We start from the raw sequence: 15674 nt of genomic DNA, 5'->3' as shown, positions 1-15674 counted from the left end.
ACATATAAGGGAACTCCCATGAGGTTATTGGCTGATTTCTCAGCAGAAACTCTGCAGACAAGAAGGGAGTGGGGTGATATATTTAAAGTGATGAAAGGGAAGAATCTATAACCAAGAATACTCTAGCCAGCAAGGCTCTAATTCAAATTTGATGGCAAAATCAAAAGCTCCACAGAGAAGCAAAAGCTAAGAGAATTCAGCACCACCAGACCAGCATTGCAACAAATGCTAAAGGAAATTCTCTAGGTGGGAAAGAGACCAGCAACTTTAAAAAACTTTGTACATATATAGACTGCTATGTCAAAACCTAATGGGAACAGCAAACTCCAAAACTACAATAGATACACACATACAAATAAAAAGTAACCCAAACACAACAATAAAGATGGTCATCAAACCACAAGAGAGGAGAGGAAGTAAAGAAAAAGACCTACATAAACAAACCCAAAACAATTAAAATGGCAATAGGAACATACATATTGACAATTACCTTAAATATAAATGGATTAAATTCTTCAACCAAAAGACAAAGACTGGCTGAATGGATACAAAAATAAGACATGTGTATATGCTGTCTACAAGAGACCCAACTTCAGGCCTAGGACACATACAAACTGAAAGTGAGGGGATGAAAAGATGTATACCATGCAAATAGAAATCTAAAGAAAGCTGGACTAGCAATACTCATATCAGGCAAAATAGGCTTTAAAATAAAAACTGTTATAAGAGACAAAGAAGGACACTACATAATGATCAAGGATCATTGCAAGAAGAAGATATAACAATTATAAATATTTATGCACCCAACATAAGAGCATCTCAATATATAACACAAATACTAACAGCCATAAAAGGAGAAATTGACAGTAACACAGTAATAGTGGGGGACTTTAACACCCAACTTACAACAATGGACAGATTATCCAGACAGAAAGTCAATAGGAAGTACAGACCTTAAATGACACATTAGACCAGATGGACTTAATTTATAAAGTATTCCACCCAAAAGCAGCAGAATACACATTCATCTCACATGCACATGGAACATTCTCCAGGACTGACCACATGCTGGGTCACAAAGCAAGCCTTGGTAAATTTAAGAAAATTGAAATCATATCATGCAACTTTTCTGACCACAATGCTATAAGATTAGAAATAAGCTACAAGTAAATAATGTAAAAATCACAAGCATGTGGAGGTTAAACAATATGCTATTAAACAACAATGTATCACTGAAGAAATCAAAGAGGAAATCAAAAAATACCTGGCGACAAATGAAAATGAAAGTACAACAATCCAAAGCCTATGGGATGCAGCAAAAGCAGTTCTAAGAGGGAAGTATATAGCAATAAAATCTTACCTCAGGATAGAAGAAAAATCTCAAATAAACAACCTAAACTTACACCTAAAGCAACTAGAGAAAGAACAAACAAAAACTAAAGTTAGTAGAAGGAAAGAAATCATAAAGATCAGAGCAGAAATAAATTGAGGTGAAGAAAACAGTAACAAAGATCAGTGAAACTAAAAGCTGGTTCTTTGAAAAGGTAAAGAAAATTGATAAACTTATAGCTAGACTCATCAAGAAAAAAAGGGAGAGGACTCAAATCAATAAAATTAGAAATGAATAAAGAGAAGTTACTACAGACACCACAGAGATACAAGGGATTATAAGAGAATACTATGAGCAACTGTATGCCAATAAAACAGACCACCTGGAAGAAATGGACAGATTCTTAGAAAGGTACAATCTCCCAAGACTGAACCAGGAAGAAAGAGAATATATGAACAGACAATTCACAAGCACTGAAATTGAAGCTGTGATTTTAAAACTCCCAACAAACAAAAGTCCAGGACCAGATGGCTTCACAGGGGAATTCTATCAAACTTTTAGAGAAGAGTTAACACCCATCCTTCTGAAACTGTTCCAAAAATTTGCAGAGGAAGGAAAACTCCCAAACTCATTCTATGAGCCACTTTACCCTGATACCAAAGCCAGACAAAGGTACCACAAAAAAAGAAAATTACATGCCAATATCACTGATGAACATACACACAAAAATCCTCAACAAAATACTAACAATCTGAATCCAACAATACATTAAAAGGGTCATACACCATGATCAAATGGGATTTATCTCAGTGATGCAAGAATTTTACAATAACCAGAAATCAGTGTGATACACCATATCAACAAATCAAAGAATAAAAATCATATGATCATCTTAATACATGCAAAAAAAGCTTTTGACAAAATTCAACACACATGTATGATAAAAACTCTCCAGAAAGTGGACATAGAGGGGACCTACCTCGATGTAATAAAGGTCACATATGACAAACCTACAGCTAGCATGATACTTAACAGTGAAAATCTGAAAACATTTCCTCCAAGATCAGGAACAAGACAAAGATGTCCACTCTCACCACTTTTATTCAACATAGTTTTGGTAGTCCTAGCCCTGGAAATCAGAGAAGAAAAAGAAATAAAGAGAATCCAAATTGGAAAAGAAGTAAAACTGTCACTGTTTGCAGATGACATGATCCGATGAATAGAAAATCCTAAAGATGCTACCAGTAAACTACTAGAGCTCATCAATGAATTTGATAATGTTGCAGGATACAAAATTAATATGCAAAAATATGTTGCATTTCTGTACAAAGCAATAAAAGATCAGAAAGAGAAATTCAAGAAACAATTATTTTGTTTGTTTCAATAGGAAACAAAAGAATGACATCAAAAAGAATAAAATACCTAGGAGTAAACTTGCCTAAGGAGACAGAAGATCTGTACTCCAAAAACTATAAGACACTGATGAAAGAAATCAAAGATGGCACAAACAGATGGAAAGATACACCATGTTTTTGGATTGGAAGAATCAATATTATTAAAATGACTATTCGATCCAAGGCAGTCTACAGGTTCAATGCAATCCATATCAAATTACTGATGACATTTTTTCACAGAACTAGAACAAAATATCTTAAAATTTGTATGGAGACACAAAAGACCCTGAATAGCCAAAGCAATCTTGAGAAAGAAAAATGGAGCTGCATGAATATGGTTCCCTGACTTCAGACTACACTAGAAAGCTATAGTCATCAAAACAGTATGGTACTGGCACAAAAATGGAAAAAGACAGAAAGCCCAGAAATAAACCCTTGCCCTATGGTAAATTAATCTACAATAAAGGAAGCAAGACTATACAATGGAGGAAAGACAGTCCCTTCAATAAATGGTGCTGGGAGAACTGGACAGCTGTATGTAAAAAATGAAATTAGAACAGTCTTTAACACCATATACAAAAATAAACTCAAAATGGATTAAAGACCTAAATGTGAGACAAGATACTGTAAAACTCTTAGAGGAAAACATTGGAGAAACACTCTCTGACATAAATCGCAGCAAATCTTTTTTGATCTGTCTCCCAGAATAATGGAAATAAAAACAAAAATAAACAAATGGGACCTAAGTAAACTCAAAAGCTTTTGCACAGCAAAGGAAACCATAAACAAAATGAAAAGACAACCCACAGAATGGGAGAAAATATTTGCAAATGATGTGACCGACAAGGGATTAGTCTCCAAAATTTACAAACAGCTCATGCAGCTTAATATCATAAAAACAAACAACTCAATTAAAAATGGGCAGAAGACCTAAATAGACATTTCTCCAAAGAAGACATACAGAGGGCCTAGAGGAAAATGAAAAGATGTTCAATATCACTAATTATTAGAGAAATGCAAATCAAAACTGCAATGAGTTGTCACCTCACCCCAGAAGAATGGCTATCATCAAAAGATCCACAAACAATAAATGCTAGAGAGGGTGTGGAGAGAAGGGGACCCTCGTACACTGTTGGTGGGAATGTAAATTGGTGTGGACACTATGGAAAATAGTATGGAGGTTCCTTAAGAAACTAAAATACAACTACCATAAGACCCTGCAATCCCACTCCTGGGCATGTATCCAGAGGAAAACATGGTCTGAAAGGATATATGCACCCCAATGTTCACTGCAGCACTCTTTACAATAGACAAGACATGGAAGCAACTTAAATATCCATCAACAGAGAAATGGATAAAGAAGATGTGGTACATATATTCAATGGAATATTACTCAGCCATTAAAAACAATGACATAATGCCATTTGCAGCAACATGGATGGACCTAGAGATTGTCACATTGAGTGAAGTAAGTCCAGCAGAGAAACAGAAATATTGTATGATATCACTTATATGCAGAATCTAAAAAAATGTTAAAAATGATTTTTTTACAAAATAGAAATAGACTCATAGAATTAGATAGTGAACTTATGGTTACCAGAGGGATGGGTGATGGGGAGGGATAGTTAGGAAGTTTGGGATTAATATGTACACTTTGCTATATTTTAAATGGATGACCAATAAGGACCTACTGTATAGCAAAGAACACTCTGCTCAATATTATGTAGCAACCTAAATGGGAAAAGAATTTGAAAAATAATAGATATATGTATACATTTAACTGAATCACTTTGCTGTACACCTTAAACTAACACAATATTGTAAATCAACTATATTCCAATATAAAATAAAAAGTAAAAAAAAATAAATTAAAAAATAAAATAAAAATAAATAGTACCACCACCAAAGAGAGGAGTGTTATACTAATCACAGCATATTTAAATTACAGTGTGAGTCTTATTTCAAATCGTTGTGGCCTCACCTGAGAACATACAAGCTTGTAAAAAACACTCATTGCATGTTAAACTACTTGGAATGCTTTCTTGGCACAGCCTTAAGTTTGTTGGGCATTTTTTTAACCCTCCTGGAGCTTACAGAATAGCAGTAGTTCAAATAACTTAATCTTAGTCACAGAAGATAAAATTGCAAAACCACACTGTTATTTGGAAATTAAGTATATACATGAAGTAAGTTTGTGGGTACTAAACAAGGGAATATATAAAAATGCAGTAAAGTTAAGAAAAATGGCCCCAGGATTTCCATACCTAGAGTGAAAAAAGAAACTGGAAGAGGATTTAATTCTCATATTATAAAAACCAGCCATGGCCACAGGCACACATTCCATTGTGCTGAATTTAAGTTAATAGAGAAATATCAAGCATGAACTATTGGGCCACAAAAGTATTTCAGAATTTTTTCTCAAAGTTTCTACAATGTTCCTCATTATAGATTATTCATATATTTATCAACTGTCTTTCTGAATTTACCCATTTATATTTTCAATATGTACCACATTTTAAACATTCATATTTGTTGTTTATGTTAAGTTTGGACTTTGGAGATAGATTTTATTTGTATCATGGTCCATATAGCCAATTGGAAATACATACTTTCAAAAGCCACTTAGGGACTTCACCTAAGAACATCTTCAAGGACTAAAATGGATCTCACCACTTCTGAGGAAAATTTTTGTATTTAGGACAAGTTCCCCAGTAACCAAGAGAAGCACTTCAAAAGTCCCAATGACCCAACCCATCTCTGGTTTGTGGGAGCACTACCAGAAATCATCATCATTCTTAAAATGAATCAAAATAGTGAGTGATCAAAAAATCTAATCCATAAGCATTTACTCATTGTTAGGGAAAATGTAAGCTTTTTCTCAGTATATTAAACAAAGTAAAATCATTAATTTGCCAAAATTTAACAGGTATCTAAAGTTTGGGTCTTTTGTACTTGAAACCTTAAACTGGTTTGTTTTACTAGTTCCTTCTCCTAATTGGTCCAATTCCATGCAAAAATAAGATGATCTTCCTTTTGAGAAAAATGTTTTAAAGTCTTAAATTTATCAGCAACTTTACTTGTATTTTGAAACACAAGAATTTTTTTTCAATAAACAACATAGAATACTTGTACTTTAGATGATCACCAGTGTCATCAACTCTAATTGTCTAAAATGAAGTCAAGGTTCAGACCATGTTAGGCCTTGTGTGGAATTCCTTGTTAAAACATTTGGACTTGATCTTGAGTATGCTACAACAGCAAGTGAACAGGCCTAATCAATTGTATTTGGACAAGTTCCTCTCAAGAAGGTGGAGAAGAGTAGGGAATGCATACATACACACACATGTATATACACACACACAGTGGGGAATATATATATACTCATATATGCATATGTACAATAGAACACATATACATTATGGCATATATATATATATATATATATATATATATATATATATATACATATATACATACATATATATGTATATATACTTAAAATCATGGAAAAACACAAAAGATAACAAGGTAGCTGAGTACTCTGGGCAAATAGGATAATGGCTTGCCCTGGAATAGGATTAGTGGAGATAGGAAGAAATGAGTGAGTGAAACACATATTAAGGAAGAAAAGAAAAAGCTTGATCATTGCTTAGATCTACTGAGCAAAATTGAGAAGATGCCAAGGGTTTTTGATGTATAACTAGGTAAGTTGTAGGTAATAGCATTATTCACTGAAATAGGAAACTTAGAGTATTAAGTAGCATGTAGAAAAAGATGTTTAGTTTTGAAAAAGTTGAGTTTGAGACACTTGAGGAGGTGTCCCACAGGCATTTAGATATGCATGTCAGAAGCTCAGAATGGTTTCTGACAATTAAAATGTGCCATCAGTATGTAGATGAAGAGACTTGCTGACTTGCCAAAGAGGTCTTTCAACAAGAAAGAGGCAGAACTAGAACTCAAAAGCATGCCTGGCTATAGGACTCATGGGACTTCCATTCAAACTGAAGGGATCCATCTGAGGGGGGTCTATGGCTTCTTTTTGGGAACAAAATGAAGATGTAAAATATTTAAATTTAATTAATTTATTCAATAAGTAATTACTGAGTACCTGTCATGTGTGTCTTAAAACTCCAGAGATGGGAATGGAGTACAGTCCTTTATTATTCTCTAAATGGGTTATCTCAAGTGTTACTTGTTTCTAACAGGGAATGTCTAATTAAAAATTCATGACAGTGATAATAGCTGTAATTGCTTCCCAGATGCTGCCTGAATTTCCAGAAAACATAAATGATAGAGAACTGAAATTTCACTCTTCTTAGAACATAACTCATTATGTTCATCTCTGAAAAGAAATGTTGATCATCCATATTTCTCCTTCAGTACTATTCTATTTTACCCTTTGCATCTTAAAACAATAAACTCTGCAATTACATATAGTGACAATACAAATTGTGTGGATGAAATTGTTGAACCATTAGGTTCTAATATTCCATTAATATCTAAAAATGCTCAGAGTGGATCAGTTAACCCTGCCTTCCACTTTAAACACCTATATTTGCACCTTAGCAAATTCACTTCAAGCAGCCTACATTTTTGTTAACAAAATTAAAGCTACAACCTCCTCATTTAGCTAATCAATTGTTTGTTGTTGGAATCACCAATTATTATTATTTTTTTAAAGATTTAATTTTATTTATTTTTGGCTGTGTGGGTCTTCGTTTTGGTGCTTGGGCTTCTCCTTATGGTGGCTTCTCTTGTGGAGCACTGGTTCTAGGCACACAGGCTCAGTAGTTGTGGTGCACAGGCTTAGTATCTCTGTGGCACGTGGGATATTCCAGGACCAGGGATTGAACCCATGTCCCCTGCATTGGTAAGCAGATTCTTATCCACTGCCCCACCAGAGAAGTCCTGGAATCACCAATTATTATATAATCAGAAGGGAGTAAAATAAATTGTCTTATTTTCTAGCCAAGAAAAGAAAAGGAAAAAGAGAGTGGAAATCAGCAGCTTCTTTCAGATGAAAAGGGTAGTAGAAAGATGATGAGACAATTACAAATAAAAATTCTGGGCTTTCCCAGCAACTAAACTTTCTAAGCTATAGTTTTCTCATCTTTAAAAGGAAAACAACATTAGCACCCATCTTGGGTGCTTCATTTTTTTGTAGGATAGGTATTTTAAAATTAAAGAAAATGGACATTGTTATTTTAGTGAGTTACAACGGCAACTACAAAACATCTAACCTCACATATTCTCTTTGGGAATAAATAACCATAAAGCAACATGTACTTAAATATTTGAAATATGCTTTTAAATAGAAAGATATTCCTCTAAGAAATGAGAAACCTAACTGAGCCCAACAAACTGAGTGGCTCAGAGACACTGTGAACTTTGATCAACTTGTTTTAATGCTCTTAAATGATTAAAACCAAAGACACTAGTGACTTGTAATAGTAGAGATTAATTTAGATTTCTTACATTAGTTGTGTTTTTTGCAAATTGGTTTACAGTATATCAAACATAAATAGCAAGATCTGTCCTTTTTTGTTGTAGTGTGATTAAAAAAAATTTTTTTGAGATTATTTTCCAGATCTCAGAAATATAAACAACTAGCTATCTAGGTCTAGCAAAGTGTGAGAATAAGAGCTATGTCCTCGGTAATCTTTATGACACCCTATATCCTTTCTGAACTATTCTCTAAAGTTAGTTTATTTTGAAGGTGGCATGTTAAACCTACTTCCAGAGAGATAGATAAGCATTAAAAGTTTACTTTCCAGATAAATAATGCCGACTTTTCATAAATTGGTGCCTTGTTTTAGTGCTTCATTTTTTGCCCCCCAACAACCTCAATATTTATAGTATCTCTGGAGCACTCAGAGAACACCATTTTGCAAATTTAAAAATCATCAAGATTTTTCTTTCCCACACTGAATGCTCCCCAAAGTACCTAGTCCCATGGCAGGAATGAGAGAACATTGAGATATAAATGCCACTTAATAGTTCTGATTCTGCTGAGAACAGAGTATTTGAGATGTAATAGCTTTTTAAGTCACTAGAGTAACATTTAATGCACAAGAAGAGTTACCTGGGTAATTTACACCCCTTTATCAAAGTAAAATCTTCCTCAATGATGCTTATTAGCATGTAATGGAGATTACACGCTATGCATTCCATAAAACTTGAATCAACTGGGTAAAAAACAGTCTGAGTTTAAAAAACCAGAGATGGGATAATGTTTTAAAAGAAATATTGATATATTTCAAATATATAAAACACTATAACCTAATTCTAACAATGTGTTTCTGAATGAGTCCTGTTTCACTTATTTTGCATAATTCATTTTTAAATTCCTTTTTAGTTAATAACATAATTTATTTATATATAGCTTACAAGTATTTATGGTGTCCTTACTACTTCTTTGTCACTGTAGAAAGTCTTTCCTTTCATAGATCTTAGAATCCAGTTTAAAAAACCAGGCCAGATGATACAAAATAATTAATACAAGAAAGTTTTTAAAGAATGTGAGTTCTCTTAAATAAGTTAAACAGTACCTGAATTCTTAGTTAATGCCATATATTTGCACAGAAAATTACTTCTTTGAAATGATTCAGTGTTAGAGTTCTATCCAAGTTCAATAGAATGATGGAAGTTAGTAGCTCCCTTCTTTACGCTTTCCTCAGCATTTTCTTCAAATATCAATTACAATTGTGCTGTAATCTATGACATTTCATGTTAGTGTTGTCCTGTGATCTCCTTAAGGCTCCTTAAACTATCTTCACATGCAGGGTTTAATACAAGGACTGGCATATAGGAGATCTTTAGTGAAGAAAAAACAAGAAAATGTTATCTAATGGATGATTTATTTGACCCCTTTCCTTCCTATTCATATACCATATGGTACATTAAAATCTGGATTGGGAAACCTAGAAATGAAAATTCAGTCAAGTCAGTTGAACTCTATTTTTCATATCTTCATTTGCTTTTTCCTGATCCACAATTCTGTAAACCATTTCAGGAAATTCCAACTCGACAGACAGTTATTTTGCACCTTCTCTAAGGAATAATGCATTTATTTGCTCTGTTTACATGCATAGACTACCTAGTGCCTCTCAGATGACAATCATCCTGATACTGAGAGAATCTTACTTCCTTTATCATTTTCCAAAAGTAAAAAGAAAGATCTCTAAACCTTATTGTTTGTAATGATTGTTTAAATGACGCCCTTCATGGGAATAGAAACACTTGGCCAGGACTCCAAAATTTGTATGAAGTCCCAAAACATTTAAATCCACTTTATCTGCTGAATAGTCAAAGCCTAAGAAGACAGATAAATTCTAAGTCCATTCCCGGGCCTTTATAACTTCACATTTTAGAGAATTCCCATTATCAAGACTTTATAATGATTTGTCTATTCCTATGTGCAAGGTTCCATGATGTACTCAAGTTAGAATCCCTCTGGATTTCTAAGAATCACTTTTATCTCTGAAGTAATCCAAAAGCTTCTGGTGAGCAGTGAGGATATTGGCTGACCACACAAGCTCAATGACACACTATATGATTCATGACGAAGGAAAAACATTTGAGTCAGTGCTCTCCAGTCCAAACACAAACACCATAACTTCACTGAGAGAAGCTGGCTTGTATTGTAATGTGGTGACTAAATGTGTGTCTAAATATAAACATTATGATATTAGGAAAAATATAGACCAAGGAAATTTGGCACAAATAGAAATAATATTAACCTGATCTCAATTATTATTGAGAACATGTAAACAATGGGCCCAAGATCTGAATTAAGTGAAATTAATCCTTGATTTCCTCTGCTAATGGTAAGGAATCTTAGAAAATCTAAAACTTACTTTGCCTGTTTAGGAATTCATTTTAGATGCCTTTCTGGTTACTACTGAAGCTGAATCCACCCTCTGTACCCCGACACCAAATTAAATCTCAGAGACAGAGTTTTGGGTGAAGTAGAAAAGGACAGTTTTATCACTTTGCCAGGCAAAGGGAGCAACAGCTGGCTGATGCCCTCAAAACTGTGTGTACCAACTTGGAGAGGGTAATGAGAAGTTTTATAGTAATGGTTCCAAGAAGGAGTGATCAGCTTGTGGACATACTTCTGATTGGTTGGTCGTGAGGTAAGTAGGAGTCAACATCATCAACCTTCAGGTTCCAACTGGTCTGGGGTCTATGTGTTTGTGGGCAGCATACCATCTTTAACCATTAACTTCTTCCACCTAGTGGGGGTTTCAGTATCTGCAAAACAGCTCAAAGATATTTCTGTGTGTATCCCTTGATGGGGAACTAGGACCTTGCCCCAAAGCTGCACTATCGTTTCTCTTGACTATTTCACTCTTGTCTCTACATCCTCTCCCTTCCCTAATTAACAACTGCCTGAATCTGCCCTTTGGAACTCAGTGAAGGCCATGGAGGCTGAATGAAGCCTATTTCTTGTAGTCAAACAAATGGGGGACACAAAAGGCTTTTGTGCACAGGAGCCCCACAGGGCCCTGCTCAGTATCACTATTATGCTGGCCTAATAGTATTTCCCATTTTCCTAGCCTTCAGCAAGGAGGAAAGAGCATAGTGTTAATTCACATACCAATAGAGAATTGTGAAAGAGCATATTTTTATGCAATGAAAAACGTTTTTAACACTTTTTGTAATAGGACTCCGTTATGATTGTTTCATTGAATCTAATAGTGAAATACTTTGGATACTTAGCTAACTAACCCTCGTGAGTAAGAAGTCTGACTTTATAACGAGTATATAAGATTCCTATTTATAGAACTTTAAAAATTAATGTTGCATTTCTTCAGCTCAACTGTTAGTGTTTTTAAGGTTGTCATTGGAAGCTCTTTATGTCTCCTAGTTCCCACATTTAGTGGATTATGTGATCCGCTATGCACTGCATATTTTTCCAGGTGCTGGGGATACAGCAGTTAACAGTGTCATTCCCCATTTTAATGTTGGTCAACAGTTAAAAAATGTAAGGTTTTAGTCCATCAATTTGCTGCCCTGGAGTTTTAGATAAAGTCAAATAAAACCAAGTCAGTGAGTTTTCGTTAAACACATTTGCTGTGGCAAGTCCCCAAGATTATGCCAGTTTAAAAGTTCCAACAAATCTGGGAGTAGATGTGACAGGTATGGCTGTCGCTCTGCCTGCTGTTGTTTCACTGTTTTGCAGGAACATTCAGCATCTAAGAAACAATCCAGGACTTCCATCCCCTGGGAAAACTTGAAACCTATATTATTGCAGCTCCTAAAGCCCATAGATTGCAACCCAGGGATCTTTAACACTCTAGAACAAATGAAGCAAAAAGTGGTGCATTCCCTTTGTTAAAAATAAGTAATAAAACGGGGTAGATTTTACCTCCAAGAGAATGAGGGCACTGACATATTCTTGATTATTCATAGACAAAGTGTAAAATTCATATTATATAAGGCTGACAAGGCACTTTCTAGCTTGCAAACAAGATCCGTTTTCCCTTCCAGTACATCAAAGAAACTTTTCTTTATTTCCAGTCAAGTACATACATAAAATTCTTCTCCAAAATGTCTCTGTTGAGAAAGACTAGCAGCTTAGGAGTAAATTACTGTCTTCAAGAGATCACATGAAAAAGACCAACATCTACAATCTCCCACCAGAAAAGACAACATGATCTAGAGCGGGTCCTGTAAACTTTTCTTGTAAAATCCCAGAGTGTAAATACTTTAGGCTTTGCAGGCAGTATGGTCTTTGTTACAATTACTCAAGTCTTCCTTTATGGAGTGAAGGCAGCCACATACAATATGTTAATAAGTAAGCATACCTGTATTCCAGTAAAACTTCATTTACAAAAACAGGCGACTGGCCAAATTTGGCTCAAAGGCCTTCGTTTGCCAACCCCTGGTCTAAGTAGATCTGTATTCTGACTGAAGGTAACACTTCTCATATTTATTTAGGATCTCACTTCTATTTTGTGTCCTATCATATATTGAAATAATCATAAGCATGTACCTTAAATAGTGAAAGAGATGTAATTTTTCATTTATCATCAGATATCATTTGTAATAAAGGTATCCTGATGAAGGATATCCTCAGAAACCTAATGTTCACCCCTTTAATGCTATTTTCCCCTATATTGATCCAACTTTTGTTTATTGTTCTATATTATAGATCATTATTCCTTTCCTTATAGTATAGTAAGTACAATTTAAATTTTTCTTATTGTTTTTGTTAAAAACATTCTTAGAGGCACTTGAGCTATCCAGGGGCATATGCCTTACATCAGTGGCCTCAATCTACAGTGATTTTACAGTTATTTCCATTACCACCACCTTGTATATCAGCTTTCAATGTCAGTGTGTCTATTTCTAGTAATCCCTTTTCTTATATCCATACTTCCTCCCTCCATAGCCCAATGCATAAAATCTGATTTCTAATGAAGAACTGAATTCTTTCTGATTGAAAGACCCAGATAACCTAGTTTCTGGAACCACTGAAGTCACCATAAACCCCTTGGCCCTTTGAAGGAGCACTACATTTCCCTTCTGCGTACATAGATTTTAAAAAAGCTATTTTCCACAACATTCAAAAGGTTGGCTGTTTGTTTCTTGTCTGTTGGCCAGGTCCCAGAGCACTGAGGTTACTGGAAGTCAAATTAACAGGTAAATGAGGAATCTTCCTAGTGTACGAATACCTCTTTATTTTCCAACTTGTTTTTCGAAAAACTGATAGAAGATTTTTCTTTACTGATTTTGCTACTGAAAATTTACTCCATATCATCTTCTCTCTCACTGACTTGGATAGGTTAGCACAGTGAACCTCAACGCTGGACCCTGAGTCATCTAGGGAAGCACTGACAAAATACCAAACCCTAGGTCTCAACCTGTAGAGTTTCTAATCATTTGGTTTGGGAGATAGAGAATAGGCATTAGTCATTTTTGGTTTGGTTTGGTTTGGTTTCAAGATTCCCAGGTGATTCCTATGTTAATCAAGGGCTAAGAACCACAGGTTTCCTATATCCAGTTTCTTTTAGGAGTCTGTGCAAAGGATTAGGGAGGAGCGGTTTACCTTGATGCCCCTCTTTCTAATTAACACATAATAAATGGACTTTAACTTTCTCTTCTTTGAAAAATGCCCTGCAAGTTTAATTCCAAGTGGCTGTATTTCAAAATATATACTTTTTTGTATGATCTTACCATATGGAAAATGTAGTAAGTCTAGAGCCCTCAGTGTTAAGATCCTTTATTCTCGTTTCGGCTATTGCATCTTAAACAACTGTTTTTGATAACTGTGAAGCCAAGTGAATGCTACTGTCTTTCTCTTGTTCTTAGCACCAGAAGAATGGGCCATGACCCGCTCCAGCCTGAAGGCACCACCACCAAGGTCAGCCCGAGGGGGATACAGGGAGCACCCCTATAGTAGATACTGAGGGCTCTCCTCGTCTGTGACCTCACCTCAAAGACAATTCATAACCTATGGTCTCCACATAAACAGCAACATGACAAGTAATAGTCCTTTTTTTTGTTCCTATTCTAGGGATAACTGCTCATGATTGCTCCCATATATTTCTTGTATTTCCCTGATACTGTTGGCGTGACACTGACACTAGTATTATTTTATAAAACAGACTAAAAAAAGCATTGGCAAGCATTGTCTATAAACGATTCAGTAGGATGATATTCTCTTGGTTGTTTTCATTGTTGTGTGTAATCCTTTTTTTTTCTCTCTCTTTTTTTTTTTAAAGAAAGAGCATGAATCTGTTAACAGATTTTGAGTCTCAATCAACTAGCAAAAACTTTGTTTAGGGTTGCTAAAAAACTGTAACACGATATTTGAACTAGCTATAATAAAGTTATAGATAAGATGTTTTAACCTGTCTTTTAATATCTGTTAGTTAGATGAAGCTGTTTGATATTAAGTTTGTAAATTTAATTTTAAATGCTGTTTTAATGGGGTTGAAAACAAGTAGCTACTGTATGTATGTAGCTAACTGAATTTGTTTAGTGTTTTAACCTGTATTTGTTAAAAAAGAAAAAAACACACACACACATAAAGTTCCATGTGTAAGCTGCTCTAAATAGGAAACCACACTTTGTCAAATATGTTTGCCATAATTTGTCAATAAAGCTGAAAACTTTTGTAAAAAACTAAATTTGGAATTACTTGTTTTCTAGCTTTAAATGCCTGCTTTATTTCTTTTTCAAGAGATGCCTAAAATGTTTTCTATTTAAAAATTACAAAAATGAACCCAAGCCTGTTTTAAGATATTTGTGTAATACTTTAAAAGTGTATTAATAACTTATGGTTGTTAAATAATTAAAAAGTTAACAAACTAAACTGTTACATGAATCATGGTTAGTAAACACTAATGTATAACATGTTAATGGGAAAAATGGATTTAGAATAATAAATGGATTTTAAACTATCCTCTAAGCTTTATCTTGCTAAACACAAATTCTGGTTGACTTGTTTGCATTAGCATGTCTCCCGTGAGAAAGAGTAATGGAGTATAAAGAGGTAAGATTACCACTTACCACTGTCTAAATGCCTAGTTCTTCAACCTTTGAGTTTCCCGCACATTAAATATCCCATCCAACATGTAAGCATCGTGTAGATTCACTTTATTTTCACTCAAAGGAGTGTGTGGACTTCATTTGCGTAGTTTATAACAATTTGTTTTGACAAACAAATCATCAGTGTCACTGGCCAGTTATTGCTATTCAACCTCAAAAACTTTATTTGTAATTTTCAGTGCTAAATATCACCGCCCTTGAAGGCAGTTTAGAGGGCTGATAATTCTTTTGAGACTATCAGACTTGATGGCTGATGATTGTTAAGGAAATATGTCGCAGGACTCAAAGGATGACTAAACGTTAAACAGGTAACACTAATAGTAACTCTGTAATTTTGCCTATGCAACAGTAATGTTAACTATTCTCAGTTATTAAGTTCCTGATAGTTAAAA

General features: G+C 34.6%; 1 protein-coding gene across 1 annotated transcript in view; it reads left to right on the top strand.

Moving 5' to 3' along the window:
• The window catches only part of KHDRBS2 (KH RNA binding domain containing, signal transduction associated 2), a gene marked incomplete at its 3' end in the record, with an annotated part of 651690 nt that extends 637552 nt beyond the window's left edge, over positions 1-14138 (top strand). The window contains exon 9 of the mRNA XM_082639746.1: positions 14041-14138. Within this exon, the coding sequence (XP_082495872.1) occupies positions 14041-14138 (98 nt within the window). The remainder of the gene's footprint in view (positions 1-14040) is intronic.
• Between the last annotated feature and the right edge of the window lie 1536 nt (positions 14139-15674).

Source organism: Mesoplodon mirus, assembly GCF_964341445.2.
Source record: "Mesoplodon mirus genome assembly, chromosome: 12".
In the NCBI taxonomy this organism is placed as follows: domain Eukaryota; kingdom Metazoa; phylum Chordata; class Mammalia; order Artiodactyla; family Ziphiidae; genus Mesoplodon; species Mesoplodon mirus.
Note: the sequence above shows the minus strand (reverse complement) of the source record. Positions and strands in the feature narration are given on the sequence as shown.